General features: G+C 37.9%; 1 protein-coding gene across 10 annotated transcripts in view; it reads right to left on the reverse strand.

The window, feature by feature from the left end:
- The window catches only part of NEBL (nebulette), a 395,085-nt gene that overhangs the window by 8,882 nt on the left and 358,551 nt on the right, over positions 1 to 27,652 (reverse strand). For 5 of the 10 annotated variants that reach the window (XM_055353839.2, XM_055353846.2, XM_055353845.2 and 2 more), the window contains 5 exons: positions 26,796 to 26,888; positions 25,093 to 25,197; positions 23,925 to 24,096; positions 20,961 to 21,053; positions 19,665 to 19,814 (listed from right to left, as the gene is read on the reverse strand). In XM_055353839.2, coding sequence (XP_055209814.1) covers positions 19,665 to 19,814; positions 20,961 to 21,053; positions 23,925 to 24,096; positions 25,093 to 25,197; positions 26,796 to 26,888 — 613 coding nt within the window. Of the gene's footprint in view, positions 1 to 14,955; positions 18,935 to 19,664; positions 19,815 to 20,960; positions 21,054 to 23,924; positions 24,097 to 25,092; positions 25,198 to 26,795; positions 26,889 to 27,652 lie in introns of those variants that run through there. The other 5 variants (XM_055353848.2, XM_063709700.1, XM_055353844.2 and 2 more) reach the window with 4 other exon arrangements.

Here is a 27,652-nt window from a genome sequence, read left to right on the forward strand (position 1 = left end):
GAGGCTTTTCTATATTAGACTCTGGAAGCCTTGTCCATTGATTCATTCACTGTCTCTGCTCTCAGCAAATATTTATCAGTTAATGCGTGCACAGAGCATACCGCATTTCCTGGCACATAGTAAGCCTTCACAAATGGTAACAAAAATTATTACTGTCCACTATGTTCAAGGCATGCCAGGAAGAAAAGGGGTGACAAAAACAATTGTTCTTCTGGAGCACCGAGGGTCTTGGGCACCTGGCCTTTTACCCAATTAACGAAATGGCACTGGCTACTCAGGGTATTTCCAATTAAATGATTCAGGCTGCATACCCCAGACTGTTAGTCTTGCACTGGTTTTTAACCATTTAAACAACTCATGGCTTCATTAATTACTACTTGAATCTATTTGTAAAGTTTGAAAGATTAAATATAAACATCTTTGTAAATTTATAAAAATTAAATTCTAATTCATTGTTACACCATTTAACTGTGAACTTTAAGTTTTAATGTGTAGAGGTAAGCACAGCCATCTTTAAATGTTTAGGAAAGACTTTCAGGAATGGACATTGAAAAATTTGGGAAAATAGGCTATCTCACACTCTGTAATACATTTAGGTTCACCTAGTTTATACATCACAGTCCCAGCTTAGTGCCTGTTAAGTACTGACAATTCAAGAATGTTGCTTAACAGTGTTTTCTCATTTTGGCTTTCAAAAAATAAGTATGCTGGGTATGGTGGCTCACGCCTGTAATCCCAGTACTTTGGAACGCCAAAGCAGGAGGACTGCTTGAGCCCAGAAGTTTTGAGACCAGCCTGAGCAACATAGCAGACTCTGTCTCTACTAAAAATAAAAATAAAACAAATAGCTGTGTGTGGTGGTGCATGCCTGTGATCCCACCTACTTGGAAGGCTGAGGTGGGAGGATTGCTTGTATCTGGGAGGTCAAGGCTGCCATGTGATCTCACCACTACACTCCAGCCTGAGTGACAGAGAGCAATCTTATCTCAAATTTTATATATATATATACATACACATACACACACACACACGTATATATGTATAGATATATGTATATATGTGTGTATATGTGTATATATATATGTGTGTGTGTGTATATATATATATAAACACACACAAGTTATATTTATGCCTACTCCTTACTTATATCTGACTTTCAAAGGGAACCTGTGCTACTGTCAAATATAGCAAGAAAAGAAAGTAATGTATTAGTCCTAAATGTGTATATGTTGCAGACAGCAGGGAAGGGAGTTTAGAATGAGAAACTTTGGAATAAACATAAGCCATCTATCTAGCCCTTGCAGTTTATCTTCATGCCTTTATTGATTATTCTCATTTGCCGTCTGGCTGAATTAGTTATTAAAAAGTTTCTTTGGGATTATAAAACCTAGTTATCTACCTTATACTTGGTACAATAAAAGAGTTTTTAGCGAACTCCTATAGGGGTTATAAAAAAATAACTGATGGGTCACACCTGTAATCCCAGCACTTTGGTAGGCTGAGGTGGGCAGATCACTGGAGGTCAGGAGTTCAAGACCAGCCTGGCCAACATGGTGAAACCACCTCTACTAAAAAATACAAAAAAATTAGCTGGGCATGGGGTGTGTGCCTGTAATCCCAGCTACTCGGGAGGCTGAGGCAGGAGAATCACTTGAACCCAGGAGGAGGAGGTTGCAATGAACCGAGATCATGCCACTGCACTCCAGCCTGGGCGACAGAGTGAAACTCTATCTCAGAAAAAAAAAAAAAAAAAAAACAAAGACAAACATAATTGAAAGCCTAAAGAAATCAACTTAGTAAAAGCAAATAGCAATTTAAGAAGAGGCATAAACACTGCTTTTCTATTGTTATACTACAGGAATGCCTTTTTTGGAAACTTAGGTAAATAAAACAAGCAAAAGGAAATCTAAAGCAATGGCTTCACATTTGGTTCACTAAGAATTTGGTTGAAAGATAGCTATTCCATGTATGAGATTTCTTCCATGAACATGTAGAATCAAAGTATTTTTAAAAAGTAAGATGTTAGGTTAATTTGGCAACAAACAAGGGCTTTTTAATCAAAGAGTAAAAGCATAGTGCCCTGTTTATTAAACTAGTCATCAGATACCATTAGCATTGCTACAAATGGGGGACAATGGCTTTTCTAACCAAAGAGTTTGAGTTTGACAGGTTGTTTTATGTCAACAAGATTAAAGCCACAAATAATAGTTTTAGTTATACTAAGTCAACGAAAATACACAGAAGTGTGACTCAACTTTCACTTCACATTGGTAAGATTTATTGTCCAAAGATCTAGAAGCTGTCTAAAGCTCTAAGCATTTCAGGCTCTATATGGAATATTCTACAATATTTATAATATCAAAATGTCTCTTCTACTGTACAATAAAGTACTTCCATAGGCTATTTTCTGTTTAATGTTTATTATTAAAATGGAAAGAGATAAAACCAAGATAAAGAAGTGAATATATGTGAAGATCATAAAAGAGAAGATGAAAAGGGAGGAAGAAAAGTTTTGTTTTTTTGTTTGTTTGTGCTTTTTGAGATGGGGTCTCACTCTGTCACCCAGGCTGTAGAGTAGTGATGTGATCACAGCTCACTTCAGCCTCAAACTCCTGGACTCAAGGGATCCTCCTGCCTCAGCCTCCCAAGTAGCTGGACATATGCCACCATGCCCAGCTGATTTTTTTTTTCCCTACGGACAGGATCTTGCTACATTGCCCAACCTGGTCTCAAATTCCCAGTCTCAAGCAATCCTCTTGTCTCAGACTCCCAAAGCACTGGGATTATGGGCATGAGCACTGCACCCTGCTAAGAACATTTTAAGAGGCTCACCAAATCTGAAACTGGAAAAGAGGAAATATACGTAAATACACAAAGATTAGAGTAAATGAAAGGAAGAAATGTACCCACAAGAAACGTCGAAGAGTACTCAAAAAGAAGTTCACTGTGGGGGATGTACGCAGAGTGCGTGAAAGAAGAGAATATGATTAAGTGTCCTTGGTGTGCATGGTGCTTTGTACGCCGTCATTTAATTACTGCGACAACTATCTAAAACAGATACCATTCCCACTTTACAGAACAAAATACAACAGAGGCTGAGAGATTGAACAGGAAGGCAGCAGAAAAATTATTTGTGTAGTGAAGCCACAGTTAAGGTTTCAAGTCATCAAAGAAAAGGTGAAGGTTTTGAAGGCCCCTCAATGACTATAGAGATACAGTCGATGGCCAAATTCCAAATAGAAAAAAAAAAAAGAAAGAAAGAAAAAGAAAAAGAAAAAAATAGTACTTTAACTATAGATGTAATGTGAAAAGAGAAAATAATTTGGGTTTTTTTCTATGGGCTTACTTTTTGAAAGAATCCAGAAAAAGGGAGAAAATCACCATTCAGAAATTTCCCAATAAAGAGTCTAGGATACAATGCAATTATTGTCATATTTTGTAATACTTGACTACTGTTTTATCAGCTAATGTATGTCAAATAACTTAATGAGGTTTTGTTTTTCTTTTTAGGACAAAGAACCCCTATTTAGACAATCAGAGAGGAATTGCTAAAAGAGAAAGTATGACTATGCTGCTAGATTTGAAGTAAGTATTAAATAATGAACTAGATCCTAGTTAAATCCTGTCTAGTCCTGGCCGGGCATGGTGGCTCACGCCTGTAATCCCAGCACTTTGGGAGGCTGAGGCAGGCAGATTGCTTGAGCTCAGGAGTTCGAGACCAGCCTGGCCAATATGGTGAAACCCCAACTCTACTAAAATTACAAAAAATTAGCTGGGCTTGGTGGCAGGTACCTGTAATCCCAGCTACTTGGGAGGCTGAGGCAGGAGAATTGTTTGAACCTGTGAAGAGGAGGTTGCAGTGAGCTGAGATCGTGCCTTTTCACTCCAGCCTAGGTGACAAGAGCAAAATAATTATGTCTCAAAAAAAAAAAAAACAAAACTCCTGTCTAGTCCATGAGCAAGGTGGCTGTGCTGCTTGGTTATAACATAGGGCCATGGTATGGACCTTTCTGCTCAAATTGCTTTTACATGTGTCACTGAGAGTTTCATGTCAAAGCCTCAAGTCCTATTCACATCTGATCACAAGCCATAAGTGGGAGCTAAGTCCACAAAGTTTATATGCAATCTAGAAACAAGATGCTATTTTTTAATCTGAAAGGATTCTTAGCACTACAGAAACCCCTTTTCCTTCCCTGCAGGATACAGAAGCAAGCCAGATTGCCTCTAGATTTTAGTTTGCAGATTCTTAATTATAAGCTCTGAATAGGGAAGTGCCGAAGAAACAGGCTTACTGCATAATAAACTAAGAATACACAGACTTCAATATAAAAATGAAGTGCTCTATAATTGAGTTAAAACCACCAAGTTTTAAAGACATGCCTAATCATCGTGATACAAAATAATCAAGCTCAAGCTTTGGGGATCATTTAAAAATAAAAGCAGTCATTACTGTTTTATATGTTAAATCTTCAGTTTCAGCAGGAGCAACAAACCCTGGGAAGGAAGGACAGGAGATTAAGGACTGAGGACAGAGAAGAATCAGTTACTTGCAGTGTTTTCAACCCTGACTGCGTATGACATTCAGGTCCCCCACACCAATTATAATAAATCAGAATCTAGGGTGGCGGTAAAGGAAATTGCATAATGGTGTCTTATTTTTCTTTTTTTTTTTTTAACACAGGATCTGGCTCTGTCACCCAGGCTGGAGTGTAGTGATGCCATCTCAGCTCACTGCAGCCTCCATCTCCCAGGCTCAAGCGATCCTCCCACCACAGCCTCCCAAGTAGCTGGGACTACAGGTGCATGCTACCACACCCAGCTCATTTTTCTGTGTTTTTCATAGAGATGGGGTTTTTCCATGTTTCCCAGACTGGTCTCACACTCCTGGGCTCAAGCCATCCATCCACCTTGGCCTCCCAAAATGCTGGGATTACAGGAGTGAGCCACTGTGTCTGGCTGGTGTCTTGTTTTTTCAAATGAGCAGTCACAATGTGGACCTACTGAACTGGCGGGCTTCATTCACCCCCATTTGACAGGAATTTAGGTGCATATGTGGCTTTATTTTAAACACGCTATTTCCCCAATTCCCTCTTTTCCCCCAGTGCTTTGTTTCCAATATCTGTGGAGGCGAATGTTTGAACCTGGGCCTCGGGAAGCAGCCTGGGACTGCAGGAAGAAATCCAAGTCAATAGAAAGCTCATTGTAGAATAATTTGGAGGTTAGTGTGCAACATTCCTGGAAAAGCCAGTGCCACGAGGCGAGGGGAAGCGGACCTCATTTCCTTGGGGTGGAGCAGAGCAGGACCTGGCGGTCATCAGCTGAGAGGAAGGAGGAAGTGTACAGCCTAAAATGTCTTTGCAAAATCAAAAATCCTCTCTCAAGCCAATGCTAGGATCCTAATAATCAATTCTCTTCTTCTAGACTCTCATATTATCTTTATTTTAATTTTCTAGTTTTAGCTAAATGTTATTTCTATTCCTACAACGTATCCTGTTTATAGTATATACTATATCCTGCTTACTGCTGACCATACTACAGTAATACATACTACTTATAGTGATAAAACAATTATTGCCATTATTACTTTAAGATTGCAAATCTATTTATTGTGGTGAAATATACATACCATAAATGTATCCTTTTAATCGTTAAGTGTACAGTTGTTTGACATGAAGCATATTCATATTGTGCAACCTGCAAATCTTTATAAGAAAATGCAACCTACATAAAAGTATTTAAGCACTGAGGTATACCCCTGTGAAAGTTAGTGGGGGAAAGAGGTAACATAAGACTCTACTTCCCCAGGAATACGGAATCTGCATACAATAAAAGTTTAATAATATAAGTAAAATGCTTACAACCCCGTTAGCTCAAGATTTTACTAGTTTAGCTCTTAAAGTTCTGCTTTTCAGGAACATCCTTAGTCTCGGGCAATTTGGGATGTTCGGTTTCCTTCCTTACAATGTTCCAGCCCTGCGCTTAGGATGTCACATGCTTTAGTTGGTGTAATTGTCACCACAATCTTCTTTTCACCAACAAAGGAGCTGAAGGTTAGCAGATTAAGTAATTTGATCAAATACCAGAAATGAGGGGGAGCCAGAATTTAATGCCAAAAATCTGACTTCAGAACCCAAACTCTATACTAAACCCAAATCATTACAGAAGAAATGACAAAACAGAGTGAGATTAATTTCAAAATAACCACTGTGAATTCAGAAAAGTGTAAGAGTACTATGGCATGTTGAGCAGAGAAGCTTCTAGGAGTAAGAAGACTGGATCTGAAGTTTGAAAAGGAGGCGGTCAACCCTTCCTGCTTGGGGCAGTAGAAGTGAGAAAGAGGGAAAGGTAAAGAAAAATGAGTTTAAATGCACAGGATATGTGCCAGCCAGGCTTGTTAGGCTCACAGAGGTTACTCTATTTGTCGTTAATTTGTGTGTATATGTGTGGTAAACATCCAACCAGAAGTTTATGTGTATGTGGTTGATGAGGTATGCTAAAACATCTCTGGAAGAAATTATAGAGGCAGCAATTCATCCACTTTTGGAAAAGCAAACTCAAATAAAGTAGCATCATTTCTGAAGCAATGACTTTTAGATTTATTGTAAGAGTCATTTTAGCATCTGACAGGTCTCTGGGGAGAGAGAGTGTGCGTGTGCAATGTGTGTGTGTGTGTGTATGTCAGATTAATTTTTGTTTGTTTTTCCCATTGCCACTACCAACCTATTTTATCCAGGGCAAATATTTAGTCGCCTTATCTTGTATGATAAATTTCAAGCCTATGTTCAATATCACGTCTCCTAATGTGACTTCAACCACATTCCCACTGAGTGACAACGGCTGCATAGTGATGGCACCTAACAATCTTCAAAGTCACTGTGTACAACGCTGCCTGAAAAAGATCTCCCACCATCAGTATTAGAATAAGCAATGCTGTCACCAACATATGAAAGATTTAGTTGAAAATACAATTAATTCCATGAGATTTTTAACCATTTTCTTCCCTAAATATAAATAACCAGGTTTATAATATTCCTTAAATATTAATGGATTAAAGATTCTTTATTGCCTGTGAACTGCAAAAGGAAACATACGTACTTTGTACTTTTTAAACTACATATGCAGACATTACATTTCAGCATTTCATTGATATATTTGACTTAGTTGTCTCAAATGAGAACTTCTAGGCTGGGCACGGTGGCTCATGCCTGCAATCCCAGCACTTTGGGAGGCTGAGGAGAGCGGATCATTTGAGGTCAGGAGTTCGAGACCAGCCTGGCCAACACGGTGAAATCACACCTCTACTAAAATACAAAAATTAGCAGGGCATAGTGGTAGGCACCTGTTATCCCAGCTTCTCAGGAGGCTGAGAAGAATCGCTTGAACCCGGGAGGCAGAGGTTGCAGTGAGCCGAGATTGCACCATTGCACTCCAGCCTGGGGTGACGAGTGAAACTCAGTCTCAAACAAGAAAAAAAAAAAAAAGAACTTGTCTAAAATATTATTTTGGGGAATCTGCAGTTCCTAAATATTGAAAAAACACACAACATTAGTTGTACTTTTAATTTTCCACCAGTTAAACTTAATTAGCCTCACAAACCAAGAAAATCAGTACATTTTGATTTTGAAGCCAACTGCTTTTTCTCTAGAAAAAATTAGTCTGCAAATGTTCTGACAGAACTGAGCTAAACCATAATATGGTTTAAATACAGCTAGATAGCTTTGGATTTTAGAATTTCTGCTATTTTACTTCAGAATAATCTAGCCCATTTACTTCTACATTTAGATTCGAATTGCCACTTCCATTTTTTCCCCTCAGATTTGTTTCTCATTTTATCTCTCTTAGGATAAACTCTGCAAGTTGTAACTATAATTCAAACCATAAATATAAGCAGGATTGTCGGTGAGGGAAAAGAAAATAATTTCTTCCCCAAATTATAGTCTTTAATAATTATTCTCATGGCACAAAATCCATATGGTATATGTCTGTGTGCGCATGAACACGTGTGAGCTATCCCCCAAAACAAGACAGAAAGAAAAGAAAGGAATGTACAGTGCAGATACATATGTAGCTTTCTGATAAGAACTACATAACTTTGGGCAGTTCTTCGATAAGGGGAAAGCAATTCAGAACATACAACTGGCAGGTAGACAGAGATGCTATTTCCACTCATGTATCCCTACCACTAAGACTAGCTTGTAGACGCAAATTATGCCATGACTGAAGAGTCAGCTCACAGCAAATCCCAATTTTCCTCAGTGAATACTACTGCCCATGTTGTATAAATCAATATTTAATATGAAGATTCATTACTCGAGTACAATGAAAGAAATTGTCATTATTCCACTGCAGAGGATATTCTAGAAATACGTATTGGATCAATGCACGTAACATTTTTTAAAGACTTAAAATGGCATTGCCTTTGGTTTTTCTTGAACTAATGTATTCTAATACTGACCCTTAGACAATACCATCAATCCATAAGGAGTTCTGATACGTAGTTTTACACTAGACATCCTAAGTGACAAGCCACACTAAATATCATAAATAGACATATCTTGGTGCAGATTAAATTGCTGAATGGGCACATGTATATTTTCCAACAAATAGACATATATAAAATTGACTCGATGTGTCCCCAACATGATCTCAAGATACAGAAATACGAGAAAGTAAATGTGCCTGTGTCTCAGAGGGCCCAAATTCTCTATGTGGGTCTGAACAAACAGGCAGGTATGAAGATTCCCTGACAGGTAGGGAGGTCAACAGGTTGACTGCACACAATTGTAAGGATAGTTAGACAGGAGCAAGGTAAGAACTTGACAGACAGAACAGTAGACAAGTTTAACACACATGGGTCAGGTATGGCACAAGAATAAGATCAAGGACCAGAATGAAAAATATAGACATGGTGGTTCCATGCCTGTAATCCCAGCAACTCAGGAGGCTGAGATGGGAGAATTACTTGAGGCCAGGAGTTCAAAACCAGCCTGGGCAACAGAGCAAGAACCATCTCCGCAAAAAAACAAAAAAATACTCGCCAGGCATGGTGGAGGATGCCTGTCCTCCCAGTGATTCCAGAGGCTGAGGCAGGAGGATCCTTTGACCTCAGGAGTTAGAGGTGCAGTGAGCTAGGATTGTGCCCCTGCACTCCAGCGCCTAGATGACAGAGCAAGACCCTGTTTCTAATTACAAAAAAAAAAAACATGTAGCATGGGCATATCAGAAATACTAGGGGGAAAGATCAGGCAGTAATAAGTAGCAAATCTCGCCACAAGGGATGAAGTACATGACAAAGAGCCAGGGCCACAGATAACAGGCAAGCAAAATGCAGAAAATTCATACACTATTTCCCCACTGTATTATTTCCAGCACGTGGAAATTTTAAAGAGTTCCTCTAAAGTCAGGAACCAATCCCCACAACCTACTCGCCTAGGGCTTAATGTGGGGCACCTGGCTGAAATGGAAAGTGGGAGAAAAGCAGGGAAATCTGTGACTGTGGAGATCACATTATGACTCTACTGTTTTGCGCATGAGACAGACAGGTAAGTATGCATATCTGTTCAGTCTGTGATCGAACTTGGATATTGATTTTAATCTATATAAATCAAAAACGACTATTTTCATTTCATTTGCTAATGTTCAACCATCCAATAAGCAGGAATATTTATTTTCTCCTTTACATGCATGTCACTTTACAGTTTATGAAGCTCTTCCCGAAAAGTTTTCTCATTTGACACACATGCTAGAGCCACATTTATGTTCTTCCTGACGATCAAAACTTCTTTCTCCAAATCAACTCAGCCTCACAGGAAATGTATTTTTAATGTTTTATTGTTTCTAGTTTAAGTGTCAGATGTTTCTCCTTCACACACATAGGGAACCCTTTGACTGAATCTTGGCAAATCGATGAAAGACACATGAGCATTCTAGAGCAAGTGCTATTCATTAGTATTTGATCCTTTCCCCAACTTCACACTCAGAAAAGAAAACGTATGACATTTCTTTCATTCCATTTCTATTGAGACTAGGAATACAAGTTTCGCTAAGGGCTTCAAATTTAATCAGAAGCCCGAAACTTTTTCTTACGGAAGTAACAGAATGAATGAATACTTGCGAACAATGTACAATGTGTGTTTTTTCACAGGCCAGATGTACAGACTAGATGGTAAAATATAATATGATAGCCTACACATTGGAATTTACATTATAAAGAAATAATTCATTTTTCTAATGATTAGATTCATCGCAGAAATTTATTTATTTTATTTTTGAGGCAGAGTCTTGCACCATCACCCAGGCTGGAGTGCAGTGGCGCAATCTTGGCTTACTGCAACCTCCACCTCCCGGGTTCAAGTGATTCTCCTGCCTCAGCGTCCTAAGTAGTGGGGACCACAGGTACGTGCCACCACTCAGCTCATTTTTGTATTTTTAGGAGATACCAGGTCTCACCATGTTGGCCAGGCTGGTCTTGAACTGCTGGACTCTAGTGATCCACCCACCTCGGCTTCCCAAAGTGCTGGGATTGCAGGCGTGCCCAGTTCATCACAGGCATTTAGTATTTCAATCATCAATTCTTCATATCTTCCTAAACTTAAATGAAGATAGCACTTTTTTGGACAAATGTAAACACAACAGCATTTTTGGGACAAATTTAAACCAACTTCTCAAATTCAGTTTGCAAATAACACTCAAATATAGTTGGGAAGTACAACTGAAATTCTGAAATTCTCTTGCTGACTGCACATTCTTTACAGAAGTCAGGCTAGCAAGGAGTTGGACTGGGGAGTGATCTTGAAGGGTCACCAATCAGTAGTCAGAAAACCGAAGCAGTGGCTAAAATAGAAACACCAGCAAGTTTATTTTAAATGAAGATACATAGTTCTAAATCAGGAGTGTATTTTCTTTTTCTTAAATAAAGCTCATGTATATTTGAAGTTTACAACATGATGGTATGGGATACATATAGGTGGTCAAATGGTTACTATAGTAAAGCAAATTATCATACCTACCATCTGGCACGTGTGTGTGTGTGTGTGTGAGAGACAGAGAGAGCACACGCGTGTGAGAGAGAGAGCGAGCGAGCAAAGGGAAGCTACAATCTACTTAACAAAAATCTCTAATATAATTTTATTAACTACAGACCACATGCTATATGTTACATCTCTAGATGTGTTTATCTTACATATCTGCTACTTTGTATCATTTGAGTTACAACTCCCCATCCCCCCACCCCATTGTAACCATTGTTTTATCTTCTATCTCTGTAAATTTGACCTTTCTTTTTCAGATTCCACATATAAGTGGGATCATGCAATATTTTTCTTTCTATGTCTGGCTTATTTCACTAAGTATAATGTCCTCTAGTTCCACCCATATTATGGCAAATGGCAGGGTCTCCTTTTTAAAGGCTAAACAATATTCCATTTTATGTGTACACATACCACATTTTCTTTACCCATTCATCCTTTGATGGGCATTTAAGTTGTTTCCATATCTTGGCTATTACGATAAAAATGCAATGAACATGGGAGTACAGATATATTTACAAGCTGGTGGTTTCATCTACTTTGGGTTGGGTATATACCAGAAGAGGAACTGCTGAGTTGTATGGTAGTTCTATTTTAATTTCTTTAGGAACTTCCATACTGTTTTCCACAACGGCTCTACCAATCTACATTCCCACTGTGTGCTAAAGTTTCCTTTTCTAGGAGTGTATTTTCTAATAGGTTTTTCTGGTTATCTAATTTCAGTGTTTCTGCTCTTCTGCATAAACAACAAATGCTCACAATAAGAGAGGTTGCGATATTTGAAAAAAAAAATCTACCAATACTCTTTCTACATCATTAATCCCTCTAGCAGACCACTGAGAAGGTCTCTTGATGCCTGAGGAGTCAATTTCTTGGTAAAAATCTAAACAACGCAATGCAGACCAGATTCTTAGAAAAGCTCCAGGAATGGATTAAACCTCCAAGGAAGAGACTCCGCTCACCTACAAGTGTAGGTTACTGGTCCTCTAAATAGCGTTTAAGTCTCCTACAGGATAAAATCCAAGGAAAGTGTGCTGGGACCATGTTCCCTTGAGCCCTATCTCTGCAGAGATTGGGGTTCAGCACTGCCCATGCTCTAGTTCCAGACTTCTTGTTCAGCTCATTTAGACACACAGCCTCAAGATGTGCTGAACTATACCAAGTTCCCAACGTGCTATGCTCTCTCTCGTCTGCCCTTTTTCTGCCTAGTACATTCCTTTCCCATTTCTCTACTTGGCTATCTCTCTCTCTCTCTTTAAATTTTATTTATTTTTATTTTTATTTTTTATTTTTTTTGAGGCAGGGTCTTACTCTGTCACCCAGGTTGGAGTGCAGTGGTGTGATCTCAGCTCAGTGCAACCTCCACCTCCTGGGTTCAAGTGATTCTCATGCCTCAGCCTCCTGAGTAGCTGGGATTACTACCAGCTAATTTTTGTATTTTTAGTAGAGAAAGGTTTTTGCCATGTTGGCCAGGCTAGTCTCGAACTCCTGACCTCAAGTAACCTGCTTGCCTTGGCCTCCCAACATACAGGCATAAGTTACCATACCTGGCCTCTACTTGGCTATTTCTAACCTTATGCAATACTTCATCACAATGCTTTCCTGAGCACAATGGTTTTATGCAACTGGTTCACCTAACAGAATGTGAGCTCTCTAAAAACAGTAACTGTTTCTTTTATTTTTGTGTTCCCAGTATCTCACACATACAAGAGATACTAGATAAATGTTTGATGACTGAGCAGATGGAGTTATGGGTACCAGTAAAACACCAGGGCAATTGGCCACACAGTAGGTGCACTGCCCTCTTGATATATGCTATGAACAATAAACTGAGAATTCCAGAATGTACTGAAGCATCTCTTGCAACTCTTGAATACGTATTACATGGGATGAAATGCCGGAAGCATAGCCTGGCTAGGGTGGGTTAAACTGCTACAAAATTCAGAAACTTACTTTCAGTCAGTTAAGGCAGGACTAGGCCATCCCCATAAGATTGTCTCACAGCAAAATGGGAAAGGCCACGAGGTTGGAAAGCTGAAAATATTTATTTTGAAAAGTGCATCTGTTTTTCATTCCCCATCACACTCTCATATCCTTTTATGTTTTCCGGAGGAAAACAGAAACACATGGCATACCTGAAGCAAAACTGAATACAAGTTCAAATCGAGGCAGGTAAACACCAGGTGAGATTGCAAGCACATACGAATACTTTCAATACCAGAAAACTGCAAGTTAAGGAAAACCAAAGAAACACAAAGTAATACCGGGAAGCAGATACACATTGCAGGCAATGAACTAGAGGCAAACACAAAGATCAAAGGAAACCTCACAGTGAAATAAGCTGAAATCATCAGGATCCTTTTCACCAAAGGAGCTGTGTGTCAAATAAAATATAAGTTAAGCAAATCTAATACCAAAAGGCAGTAAAGATAATTTCAAGTAATACTATTCATGAATCAAAACAAAATTGGGTAAAGGTTAAATAAAAGCCTCTGTTCTTAAATCAAAGTAACACAGTAGAGATGTAAAATGAAAACCCTTTGGTAACTTAATACATTGAAAAGTAGATTGAAAAGTAAAGGAAGTCCAAAATAATCACATAGGAAAATGAAAATACTGAACAATCAAAGTAAGATGGGAAAATATCATGGAAAACACATAACCAAAATGATGATGAAAACTTAAAGGAGAAGGCTTATCTGTTAATGCTCATGAAAACCAAATGTGAATGATGAAAACCCTGTACTTTTGCCTTAACGAAATGAGTTGATTGTTCAACCCTTTGTCCTAACAATCAGAACTTACTCTAACTCGAAAGAAGGAATGAAAACTGTGACTCTCATAACTACCCAAGTTATGAAGTAAAGTAAAACATTCATAAAGTAAAACAGACCACTTTCAGAACATAAACACATTCTTACACATAGAAAGAAAAGAAAGAAAAAAAGTTTATTTAGGGCACTTAGCTGAGGAAATGTAAAATATCTGCTTCTTGTTCTGCGCCATTCTTATGACAGATGTAAAATTTAAGCCTAATAAGGTTAAATGACCTCTTTGATAACCCAGATCAAGTCGTGAGAGCACTGGGACTTAAGTCCAATGTCTCGTCCTCCAGTTCAGGGTTCCGGCCACCGCAGGACACCACTGCCACACAACCCACCCCGACCACAAGCAGGCAACCAAATATTAAAGGATGTCTTTCTGGGACATAATAACATTTTATCATGTAAATTACAGCTAGACAGGAGAAATAAATTCTAGTGTTCTATACCACTGTAGGATGACTATAGTTAGCAAGAATATATTATATAGTTTCAAATAGCTAGAAGGATATTTAATGTTCCCAATACAAAGAAATGATAAATGTTCAAGATGATGAATATGCTAATTACCATGTTCTGATCACTATATGGTGTATATATCGAAACATCCCTTGGTACCTCATGCATATGTATAATTATTATTTATCCACTGAAACATTAAAAAAGAAAAATCAATCCTTAAAATAGTCCATTATAGCAGTGGTACTCAGAAGATGATCTTGAACCAAAAAATTTTAACTACATTTTGTTTTTAAAAGTAAATAAATTTAAAAGAATCAACAACATCCAGAAGAAAAATAGCGTTTGTAAATATTTATAAATATTTCTTCATCTTACCCCTAACTAGTATTGTTATAAAATTCTTTTCAATTTCTAGGATAGAATTTAAACAAATGCATATGATTGACTGTTACTGTTAAAAGCACTAACAATTTTCATCACTCCACTTTTTATAGAGTCAATCAGCACCTTCTCACCAGAGCCCAGCAGAGCACACATTTCAAAGGGGACCCTAAATTTCAAAGCCACTGAGAAATCATGGAGACTTCTTTCCTTCTGTACGAAAAAAAAAAAAATATATATATATATAATATATATATATATATATATACACACACACATACTGGGAATGTTTCCACTTTAGAGTATTTTTTCAGCTATGCTTTAATGTCATTGAAACATATCAAAACATCATAAAAATGTAAGAATCTTCTTGAAAGCCTTCCCCAAGAGAATTTTATTTTATAAAAATAATTATACTTACATATATTTATGCACGTGGTCCTTGTTTTTAAAATATTCATTTGGCCATTTTATTCCCTCTCCAAATAGTTGCTGAATGCTTATTCTAAGAGCTAGAGATACAACAGTCAACAAAACAGCCAGTACCTCTGATCTTGTTGGGCATGCAGAGAGAGACAAATAGATAAATCAATATATAATATCTGAAGTGGTACCAGGTGCTATGAAGGAAAAAATTCAGAGAAAAGGGACAGATAGTCAGGAAAGGGGTGCTATTTTATCTCTAGTAGTTAGAGAGGGTACCATCTGAGCACTGGACATTCAATTCAAAATATGTACTCATTAGTGCACTTCAAGCAGTAGCCCAAACAATTCCATACAAAGTTCCCCTAGCAATCATCCTCCTGTTAGTTTTCTTGATAAGTGGATCATTTGCTTTATCAACCCTCATCACCACACAAGGGTTCACATGACTAACCCTACCATTATGGCCTCTAGCTGTAACATGATTTATTTCAACATTAGCAGAAACTAACCAAGCACCGTTCCACTTAAGAGAGGGTGAATCAGAATTAATCTTGGGCTCCAACGCTGAATATGCTGCAGGCCCACTGAAACATAAAGAAAAATGGCACTTAGCTAAGCAAATATCTGGGGTGGCAGGAGTATTCCAGGCTGGGGGAACAGTGTGTGCAAAAGCCCTAGGGGGAAGCATTCTTGGAAAGTTTGAGTAAAGCAAGGGGACCGGAAATGGTGAGAGTGGACAGATATCCTCGGAATGGCAGAAAATTAGTTCAGAGCAGTGGCCGGGGCCCAAGATCGGACATGGGTCTTGTATGCAATGATGAAAATTTGGGTTATATTCAGAACAAAATGATAGAAGAGTGACATGATGTCACCAGGGTTTCAAGAAGATCATTCCAGATGTCAGGTGGAGAACAGATCAGAGCAGGAGGTGGGTGGAAGATGGTGTGGCCAGAGCAGAAGCAGGCAAACCAGTCAGGAGGCAACTATCATTGTCCAAATGAGAGATGACAGTGGCTGACGTAAGGGTAGCAACAATGGAGGTAGGGCCAAGCACTCAGATTCTGGATATTTTTGTCATGGTCCAGCTGACAAGATTTGCCAATGAACCGGACGTGGGGTATGAGTGAAAGACAAGAGTCAGGGATGACTCCAAAGGGTTTAAGTAGCTGGAAAGTTGTAGTTGTCACTTAGCAAACTGGGAAGCTCAGAAAGGAGATTTCTGCAGGGAAGGGGGAAGCAGAGAGGTGCTATTGAACTTATAAGGTTTGATATATGTCACTAATCATTTGAATACCGACATCAGGTGCCAATTGGTAGAATGTGCTTTGCTTCACTTAAATTAAACTAGCATATTCCAACGTATCCTAAAATCTTTTCAAATTCATATGGCTCTTTTGTGGGCACATGTCACTTGTGTTTATGTTATAAAACTTATTGGTACCTCTTGACTTTTGCTTCATACCCCAATATCTATTTTTTAAAATAGGCAATGTCCCTAAAGACAGAGCATCTTGGCCTCAAAACAGACGACTGAGAACAACAGAAATTTATAAATGACCCCAAACAGTCAACTTTTTGACCAGGCACAGTGGCTCATGTCTGTAATCCTGGCATTTTGGGAGGCGGAGGCAAGTGGAGCACTTGAGATCAGGAGTTCAAGACCAGCCTGGCCAACACGGCGAAACACCATCTCTACTAAAAATACAAAAATTAGCCAAGTGTGGTGGCGTGCACCTGTAATCCCAGCTACTCAGGAGGCTGAGGCAGGAGAACCGTTTGAACCTGGGAGGCAGAGGTTGCAGTGAGCCAAGGTCACGTTACTGCACTCCAGGCTGAGTGACATAGCGAGACTCCGTCTCAAAAAAGAAAAAAAAAAAAAGTCAACTTTTTCTTACAAGGCATTATTTGAGTCACTGAGTCATCGCTGCTGTCCAAAATCTCCCCCCATCTTTGAAGAAGTATGAAATTCCTCCTTTAAAAAAAAATGATTATTCCCCCTTACCCATCCATGTGTTACTCAAATTCTAGTATAAATGCAAGAATATTTGCCTATACCTTCTTCCAACGAGACATTTTCTCATTCAGTTTGGCCTAGGATAGGGTCCTCTTGCTAGAAATAATTAGAAAAGAGAAGGAATGTGGGCTTAAGAAAAAGAGGTGATTAACTAACAGCAGCAGGTTTTTACAGCCTTGGAGGAGAGAATGCAAAGAGACAAGTGACGTGGGTGTGGTCTGCTGCTGCAGAGGGAGTAGAGGCATCCAAGCAGAGGGCCTCCGAATTCCTGATCTCTACACAGATTCATTCAGGACCTAAATCATAGACTTGGATGGATGATTTCCAAACTGACTTCCGGTGCGGCCTCCTCTTCTAAACTCTAATTGTGTGTGTGATGCTTCCATTTGAACATCTCAGTGTTCTGCCCTATCCAATGCATGCGTCTATCCAATCAGACATTGCATGCTCTGTCCTATCAGAAACATTTTTCTCCCAAAGCCGCACAGCCTCGTTAACATCCATCAGCATTCACATCTCTACTCAAATATCCCCTCCCCAAGGAAGGTTTACCTGACATCAAGGCCAGATGCAGCTGCGCTGTTATTGTAGCCCTCATTCCACTCCCTCACAGGCCTGATTCTGCTCTTCATTATGTATTACTTGTTTAAGTGTCTGCTAAATGTCAAGGTCCCCCCACCAGCCTCTAAGCCCCTTACAGCGGATGCATGTTTCTTTTGCTCACTGCTGTGTGCATTGCCAGATCTAAGCTCTTGGCCAGTGCACAAACAGCACTCAGTAAACATTTGGTGACTAAATGAATGAATGATGGGCTGGGGAGGATAGACATGAAGTAAAGGGTCATTCTTGAAACAAAGACTCTCTGGTACATTGCCTTTGGGAGAGACATCAATTCCAGTATGCTGAACTGAGTAACATTAAATAAGGTTGATCAACATTAGTTCTTGTATTTGCTTTGGGTTTTATTTATCTCTTTAAATATCAATATTATTCTGCATCTAGAGAACCAGGAAGGACACTGAGGGGATAAATCAGTGACCCCACGTCCAAAAAAAGTAATCAGAGGTCAGGTACAGTGGCTCACGCCTGTGATCCCCGCACTTGGGAGGCTGAGGTGGGTGGATCACTTGAGGTCAGGAGTTCCAGACCAGCATGGACAACATTGCGAGACCCCCGTCTCTATAAAAAATACAAAAATTAGCCAGGTGTGGTGGCACACACCTGTAGACCCACCTACTCAGGAGGCTGAGGCACAAGAATCACTTGAACCCAGAAGGTAAAGGTTGCAGTGAGCTGAGATTGTGCCACTGCACTCCAGCCTGGGCAACAGAGCAAGACTCTATCAAAAAAGTAATCAGAAGTTACTGAACCCTTCATTAGCAATTCAGACAGACACAAAAAGGGGAGATTTTCTCATGTATTTTTACCCACAATAAAACAACCAGTTTATAATGATTTCATTAGTTACAAAGAAAGGAGACCTTTAATAAATTTCTACAAAAATAAGGTCAGTCCAGTTTTACAATTCAAGATGTATAGAATATAATAAATTTTATTCCCATTAGTGTTTCACTGTAATGAGTGCAAAAAAACTAATTACACAATTATAAAATCTTTCACAGCTTGGTCATTTCCTCAGTCACATTACTTTTTACCCACCAAGGTGTTAAGTTGCTCAACCTCAAAATTTCCTACCTTTGGGATTTCAACAATATGGCCTTTGAGTTGAAAGGGAAATTCAGTATTGCTTTTGTTCTCATATGCTTCAGTCCTTTCCCCCTCCTTGCTGTACTAAAATATAACTGCAATGAGGTGAGGAAACATTTTAGTCTTAACCTTTAAAAACAGATTTATAAGTAAAATTAGTTTAATACCCTAAAGAAATTCATTGAAGTTCTAGGCTTAATCCATCAGCCTGGATACAGAAAACAGAAGATACAAGAAAAGAGTGGGTATATAAAATAGTGACAAGATTATTAACAATCAATAGTATTTCTCACTTAAAAAAAAAAAACCCTTTCATATCCCAAGTATTATGCCCAATTTCTTTTGGCAAGATCTAACTCTGTCTGCAAGTTTATATTAATATTTAAAATATACACATTCATTATAACCTCTGAGGCACCCCAATATTACTGTAAGATTGATTTTTTTCCTTAATGGAAATCATATACAAACTATGCAGAACTCAAGTTTCTGCTATGACTGTGTAGTGTGTATATTTATCACATATAACTCCTGTGAAACAGACTCAAGCAGCAAGTCTCAAGACCCTTTTGTCATTACAAATCCATTGCTGTGATAATAGTGAAGTAAGACAAGGGGGGGAAATAACATGCAAAAATGCAAATTAGTAGGGTTTTTTCTTTAAAAAAAAAAAAAAAAGACTATTAACTTTCTGAACTTAATTTTAAATTCTCAAATACAGCCAGGATAGATGTTCATGCAAAAGTGAAAAGAATTTTAAAGACACTCTTGTGACACACTTAAAAAATGAATCGATTTTCTTTGTAAGCGGTGAATGTTTGATACCTCCTTCATCAGACGGTCTTGTTACCTCACTGCAGCATGAAAAGCTAGGGTAAATCTCGGAGATTTCTGACCTGTCGTCTCCGAGACCTGTACCGAAAGTACTGCTGGAATGGGATCGAGACCAATGTCGCCTATAGTGACTCGCCTTTTCTATATTGGAGGGAAAATATTTACACGTGTGACTAAGTGACTCGAAAAACAAAATCAACAAAAAATTACTTAAAAGCTTAACAGAGAAGAAAAACCATCTCTTAGTAAAGAATAACTCAAAATCTCAGCGCTAGGCACCTATTCCCAAACTTCAGCATGCATTGCATCAACTACATGAATGACTTAACCATCGTTTTATGCTTTTTTAAGTCTCAATTTTAAAGGACGGGTAAGGGATAGGAAATTGACAATGACTAAGAAAACATAGGTAAATTAATAAATTTTTGTTAATTGTAATGCCTGGTTTTCAATAATTCCTTTAAACTACCACCAGATATATAGTATGTGTTGCCTTTTCTTTATTTTTAGAAAATCAAGTGACACTGTTTGGCTAACTATATGAATGAAAGTGACTATAAAAGTACTAGAATTCCTGCTTTGCCTCGGGTATTCGATTCTATTCACATCAACAATTAAATACAGAGTAGAAATCAGGGGTTAGAGCAAGATCTAAATGACATAGCTATCTATTGTTTAACATAACTGCATAACTGTCAGAGAAAATTTGAAATGTCAAATCAAGCCATCATTCGTACCCCAACTATTAATTTTTTTGCCTTTAATTATGAACTTGCAATCTAAGTTAAAAGCCAACTATGCTTCCTATGTAAACTATTCATTTCACATTATATAAAATGTCAAAGAAAATTTTAAAGATACTTGAAAATTTATTTTAAGACATCTACGATGCCCTGTAAAAAACCTTTCTATTGTTCTATATATAATTCTTTCAATCTACCTTTAAAAAATTATAACAATGTATTTCATGAAACAAATCTCCTTTTGTCTCAGCAGTTTAGTGCAATCCAAATAACTGTATTTGTAAACCCAGAAATAATATAAAAGCATTCTTACTAATAAAAAGCTTATTTAAATGAATCCAGGACAGACTAATTAAGATATATTAAAAAGTTTTCTTTTCATAAATGACTAATTGTATTTAAAAGTAGCATAGCATTTTTTTGGTTTGCCAAATTCTCAGCTTTAAAATTTACATTACACAGTACAATGAACCTCTACAGTTCATAGTGGTTCACTTTTGGGACAAAACCACATAAATGGGATGAACTAAAAAGTGAGTAATACCAGAGAGCATATGGAGACTTCTAGACTGAATATTGTCTTCCAGGGGATCAAGGTCGAAGATGGAGCCAGGATCTGTGCGCCAAACTTTGAGGTCTTTTGCCAAAAGGAAGAAATCAACATTCATCAAGAAGGAATTTAAAAAAGGAAAAAAAAAAAAAAAAGCCAGTACCCAAAAGAGTCAAGACAAAGTCTGCAAAGGAATAGATATAAAAAGCAAACATGTAACAGACAAACTCACAGTGCTGCTGACTTCAGAAGAGAATGAAAAGATACTTGCTTTCACAAGTATCTGTTAAGAAATCTTTGTAATCAGATTGAAGTTGCCTGCTCTATTCATTGAGCTGCCCTATCAGACCTTGCTGAAGTACCTGTGACCCATCACACAACACAGGAGCACATGGGGCAGCTATATGCATCCCCTCACAGCACCCCTGAATCCCCAGTCACTCTTGCTCTCCACAGGCTGAAACGAGCAAAATGTTTGATTATAGTTTCTGATTCAGGACATGTGAGTAATTCATAGGAAACCATTGAGAAGTTTATGTTTAAAAAACAAAACAAACAAACAAAAAAGTCCGTTTCTATAACAGAAATAAATATTTAAAATGTGGAATGGTGGCAAGTCTAGTTTTCATTCTGAGTCTGTGAGTGCAAGCTAAGTGTATCTTAGGGGATGCATATCTTATTAGATACACTTATTTAAAAAGTGTTATAAGCAAGGCACACAGCAAGGAAATATGATGAATGAAAAGAGAAATAATATCAGCTTCCTGCTGTCAATGGACCCCTGCTATAGTCAGTGATCAGACTGTGCAAACCACTTTATTCTCCTCTTATTTTAATAACTTCTGAATTCATCAGTCTCTCCAACAAAAGGGCATCAGATCCTAAAATAAGCTGTTTACAGCTGTACCAACAACTGGAAAAAAAAAAAACCTAGTTATAGACATACGGCAGAAATGGTGCTACAGCAAAAACAATTAATTTGTAAAATGGAACTGGAAATTTGCTTGTCTGTTTTTAATTAATATTATGTAGTGCTGACCATATGCCAGGCACTATTCTCATTTAACACCTAATTAATTTAAGTTTCATACATATTATCCTCATTTTGTAGATGAGGAAACTGAGGCACAGAGAAATTGAGTAGCTTGGCCAAGGTTACACAGCTCGTAAGAAGCAGCAGAGCCTCCAACAAAAATAGAAGCAGCACAATTGGCTTAATCTGAATTACTCAGAAAATCTCTAAACGTGTATTTTCATGCCTGATACAGAAGCTGGCTCATTGGAAAGTTTAATGTTGGCCAATTATGGAAATGTCAGTGGAAAACAGTTCTTCCCAACAAGAATAAATAAACTGACTTCTGGATTGCCAAGTAAGTAAATAACTTAGAGTCATACATCTTATATTTTATAAAACAATCATAATTTCAACCTCAATGGTTTTGAGTACTGAATTCTGAGAGCCCACGGTCTAGACAGTTTCATGGTTTTTAGCAACGACGTCACCATCATTCCTGACCTCTGATGTGTGCAGGGCCTGGAAGTAAGCTGTACAGACTTTAGCAGTTCCACCCTAAGTGAGATAAATCAGAAGCCCTGCACTATCCCTTAAGATAGTTCCATCCCTTCGGCACAAAGCAATGAAACTCTAATTGGTGTCACATTTAATGAAAACATCACAACTCATCCATCCAACTTAATGTGATCCTTTTAAGTAATCAACTCAGGCAGATCAGCAAAGCTATCAATTGCCTACAAACATGTTTGGAATCCTTCTTCAGAAAATACTTCCAGAGTCACTTTAGTATAATCATCGAAGTTACTTAGTGCTTCTCTGACTTTAGCACCCTGGTTTTGTAAAGACATTACCCTGTCAAATTTAGCTTATCTCTAAATGGCCTTTCACTAGTACCAAAAAATAAGCTCCTACTTTTGAAGATGAAGAAAACCTAACACTGATATTACTGAGTGGCATATACCAAAAATATTCTTTAAGCTACGTAACTACATAATTCAGAGGTTAACTGCTCTGAAGGAGACAATAGTCTTCAGTTGTTGATACAGACTGAAAAATCAATAACCATCCTTCCTAGCCCTGCCTTATACTTCAGTATGATCTTTTCAGATATCTCAGCCACCATTCAACAAATATCCTTCTAGGATTTCTCCTGACTATAAGAAACAGATAGCAGGAATAAAAGTTTGCTCTCTTAATTGCAAGACTTTCAGATGGCTCTCAACTATTCCAGTCCAGAAATAATATTTTTAAAATGAGCTATTACTATTATGGAATACCATCAGAATGCCCATGGCATGTCTGTTTGTGATAAAAGGACCTAAACGCAATATGGTTATTTCTGCCACTTATGCACATGAGGTCAACAGAACAACACGTCAACCAAGCAGAAAAACAATTATTTTGTTTTTCTTTTTAAAGAAAAACAAAGTAATTGTTCGACCATTGTAATCACTCATATCTCTGCTGCTTCTCTGCTGAACAAGGAGGAACATTCTTTTTATTATTATTATTATACTTGAAGTTCTAGGGTACATGTGCACAACGTGCAGGTTTGTTACATACGTATACATGTGCCACGTTGGTGTGCTGCACCCTTAACTCGTCATTTACATTAGGTGTATCTCCTAATGCTATCCCTCCCCTCTCCCCCCACCTCACAACAGGCCCCGGTATGTGATACAAGGAGGAACATTCTTAAAATTAGCAAGGTATTAAAGACAGAGCTTCCAATAATAGAAAAGACTTGAGATGATATCAGGTGAATGCCAGAAATCCCATTCTACATCGTACAAAAACAATACTTTACCTGCGGTCCATTTTAAATTAGGTACCACAACCAACATGTGATGAGGAGTCAGATGACTCGAGAGGGTAATTCTGAAGCTAGAGCAAGCATGATCTTTTCGACCACACACGCCTGCCAACAAACGCCGTCAGCTTACCAACAATGATTCCAGGTCTCCTGTCCATCTCCACCATGTGAGGGTGGACCCCTTTATAGGCAGCATCGCTGACCACCTGGGTGTTCTTCCTCACTCTCTCTGTCACAGGATCGTCCACGACAGGAGTAAAGCCTCTCCCCTTTGTTTTTTCAAAATCTTCATGGTATTTTACCTGAAAAAGGAAAAATCATCATACTGAATTTTGCGGACAGTTACCTCTTTCACAACATTTTTATTAAATGACAGGTGTACACTGCACTGGCTGCGTGCAGACTGTCTACACGTATGTATCTTTTCCAAATACTCCAAAACTAAAGTCTGGAACTTCAGTTTCTTAGCATCAGAAATCAAGTGCTGATATTTTCACAAAGTTTTTAATCATTATAGCTCATATCTATTTTAAATTATATATAAAACTATGTATATTATTAATGAGAGCTTGTAAAAATACATATTCTCAAATCCTGGTTACTTCCTAAAATATACTAATTTAAATATAAATTAAATTTCCTATCTCTTTAACTTCAGTATGCAATAAAGTGATATCTATTTCCAGGCAATCATTCATGAAAATGGCATTATTTAAAATTAGTTTGAAATTTTATAGATAACAATATATACCATTTTTAATGTAATTACAAAAACTTATACTTCAAAATATACTTTTTTTATGTCCTGAAATTAGGTCCAGGAGATAGTTGTGTAACTGTAAATTATACTAGAAACCATTGAATTGAACACTTTAAATGGGTAAACTTTATGGTAGGTAAATTATATCTGATAATATAATTTTTAAAACACACATTTTTAAAAACACAGCTTTAAAAACACACTTCTTTTCATATCCTTTATGACAGGCAAACAGACCAAATTTTGTCTTAGAATTAATTGGAAAGAAGTCTACACAAATATCTTTCACACTATGAGTTTATAGTAGTCACATTAGAAATAAAGACACACCAGAAGAAGTCACTGAGAAAAATCATTTTATTAGACTAAATTTTTCCACTGCATTTCAGTGTGATTAGAAATGCCCCTCCCTCAAAAGACAAGCCAACCACATTTCCATGCTTTGTTAGTTATCGGATTGATAGTGAAGTAATGCCATCCATGCACTGGATCCGGCCATTCCTTAGCATGTTTTAAGAATGATCTGGTTGGACCCTACCATTGAAATGTGATTTTGTGCTTCTTTAACATGTCTCATAGCAGGTGTATCTAAAATCAGACTTGGTCTACCTTTCATCTGTTTATGGTCCTGGGTATATTTTATCTGCAAAGTAAATAGTAGGCATAAGACAATGATAAGAAAACACATGATGTAACATTTTTAAGCTTCACAAATGAGTGAAACATATGCAACATACTTGAAATTATTTTCCAGGTAACTATTTCAGTGAATTAAATTTTGTTCTAGAATAGCAACCTAAAATTTTACAATCAAAGATCTTCTCCACCGCCTACTGCAAAATGACCTAAATCTATCAACTCTAAACAAATGTGTGAATAACCAATAGTAACTAACTATCTAGTCTGTAAACCTGGGCAGGCCCGAGGACTCATATCTGTAATCACCGCACTTTGGAAAGCTAAGGTGGGAAGATGACTTGAGGCCCGGGATTTGAGACTAGGCTGGGCAGCACAGTGAAACCCCCCATCTCTACAAGTAAAAATTAAAAAAAAAAAAAAAATAAGTTGGGCGTGTGCCTGTAGTCCCAGCTACTTGAGAGGTTAAGACAAGACAGCTGCTTGAGCCCAGGAATTCAAAGCTGCAATGAGCTATGATTGTGCTATTGCATTCCAGCCCGGGCAACAGAGACTGTGTCTCAAACACACACATACACACACACACACACACACACACACACACACACACACACACACAACTGGTTATCATATTTAAATTAAACAGAGAAAATCCAAAACTATTAAATAGAACCCAAAGTTATTTTGTTTCTAAATTTCCCCATTTTCTACCATAAGAGTGTTGAAAAATGCATACAAGCTACTCTCTATGTCTTTTTAGTTTTTTCTCTGCTTAGGGAATAAGAAACAATGAGGAACAAATTTAGTTGTTCTTCTAAACAGCCACAACTTAAAGGTAATTTATGTTAAATACACACAGCATCTCTGGACAGAAATGTCACTAGGAAGCTGTAAATTGCAAAGCCTAAATGCTGATTCTCAGGCAAACGGCTATTCAGGGTGTGCTAAGGAAAGGGCCTGTATTCTTCACAAATGCCCATCAGAACACCGCCATTTATGAAACTGATTAGGTGTAAGCTATGGATACCACTTATTGTGGACCTGAGGGCATTATGTACAATTCAGAATTGAAGCCCTGATATTCACTAAGAGGAAGCACAATATTCAAATGAGATACTCATGTACACCACAGGACTTTGGTGAGCAACTGAATTCTACATTAATTGTACTTAAGGATTCTTTTCTGTAAGTCTTTAGTGGGGGTAATGATTCATCTCCTATTTTGTTTTGCAGACAGCATTTAACAATCCATGTTCAATGAAATATTTCAGGAAAATGACAATTATTTAATGCACACATCAAAGGCTTTACCACCTTCAAAGACACGGCTAACATATCATGAATTGTTGTTTAAATGAATATAATTTTAACCTAAGCTTTGAATGTAACTGTTGGTCACATCTGGAAATAACAAAGAGTTGCAAAATAATGTAAATGTTTGCAGTGACAGCTTTTGGAAGTCATCTGAAATAACACATGTACTTATTGGACACATCACAAATGTTTCTTGAAAATAAGTTTTATTTTCACAAGCAAAAGAGGACCGCAAGTAAATAATAAAAGACACATCCTTTGTGATAGTCTAAAATGAAGAAAACCACTTGCCGAGCTAATATTTTCTTGATTCTTCTTCACTCTTTCCATTTCAGGAGTTACACTTAAAGCAGTAGCTCTTCCCAGCTGACCTTTGTAATAAACCTATCATTTCAGAGAACAAAAAATAGAATACCATGAATCAATTCAACTAAGAGACTTATTTATTTATTTAAGACAGGGTCTTGCTCTGTCACCCAGGCTGAAGTGCAGTGGTACAATCTTTGCTCACCACAGCCTCGACCTCCCAGGCTCAGGCAATCCTCCCACCTCAGCCTCCCAGGTAGCTGGGATTACAGGCACCTGCCACCATGCCTGGCTAATTTTTGTATTTTTGTAGAGATTGAGTTTTGCCATGTTGTCCAAGCTGACCTGAAACTCCTGGGCTCAAGTGATCCACCCACCTCAGCCTCCCAAAGTGCTGGGATGACAATCCTGAGCCACAGTGCCTGGCTCATAGTATTTATTTTAATGAGTTAGTCAGGGAAGTTTTGTAGGAAACTACAAAAAATATTTTCAGAGGTTGAGTTGTATTTAAAATGCTGGCATCTTAAATCAATCTATTTCATTTCATCCCCTAAGAGAGTACATGTGTCCAAATCACTGTGGATGTACTCGAATACATAGGCATACCATCCGTAAAGCTGTAATAAATATTTAATCACAAAAGGAAATGAGAATAGATGTCTTCATGGATATTACTTAAAGGTATTCACCATAGACTGGTACTACATGGTCGTGGTTTCTTAGGAATTAACTGCGGCAGAATTTTTGTAAAGATGTGTTTAAATAGGTGACTGTGGGCATCCTTTAAAAAGCCAGCATGCTTCTCACCGGTCCACTCCTTGTTTCAATAACCATGTTCCTTT

This window comes from Gorilla gorilla, chromosome 8 (assembly GCF_029281585.2).
Source record: "Gorilla gorilla gorilla isolate KB3781 chromosome 8, NHGRI_mGorGor1-v2.1_pri, whole genome shotgun sequence".
NCBI lineage: Eukaryota > Metazoa > Chordata > Mammalia > Primates > Hominidae > Gorilla > Gorilla gorilla.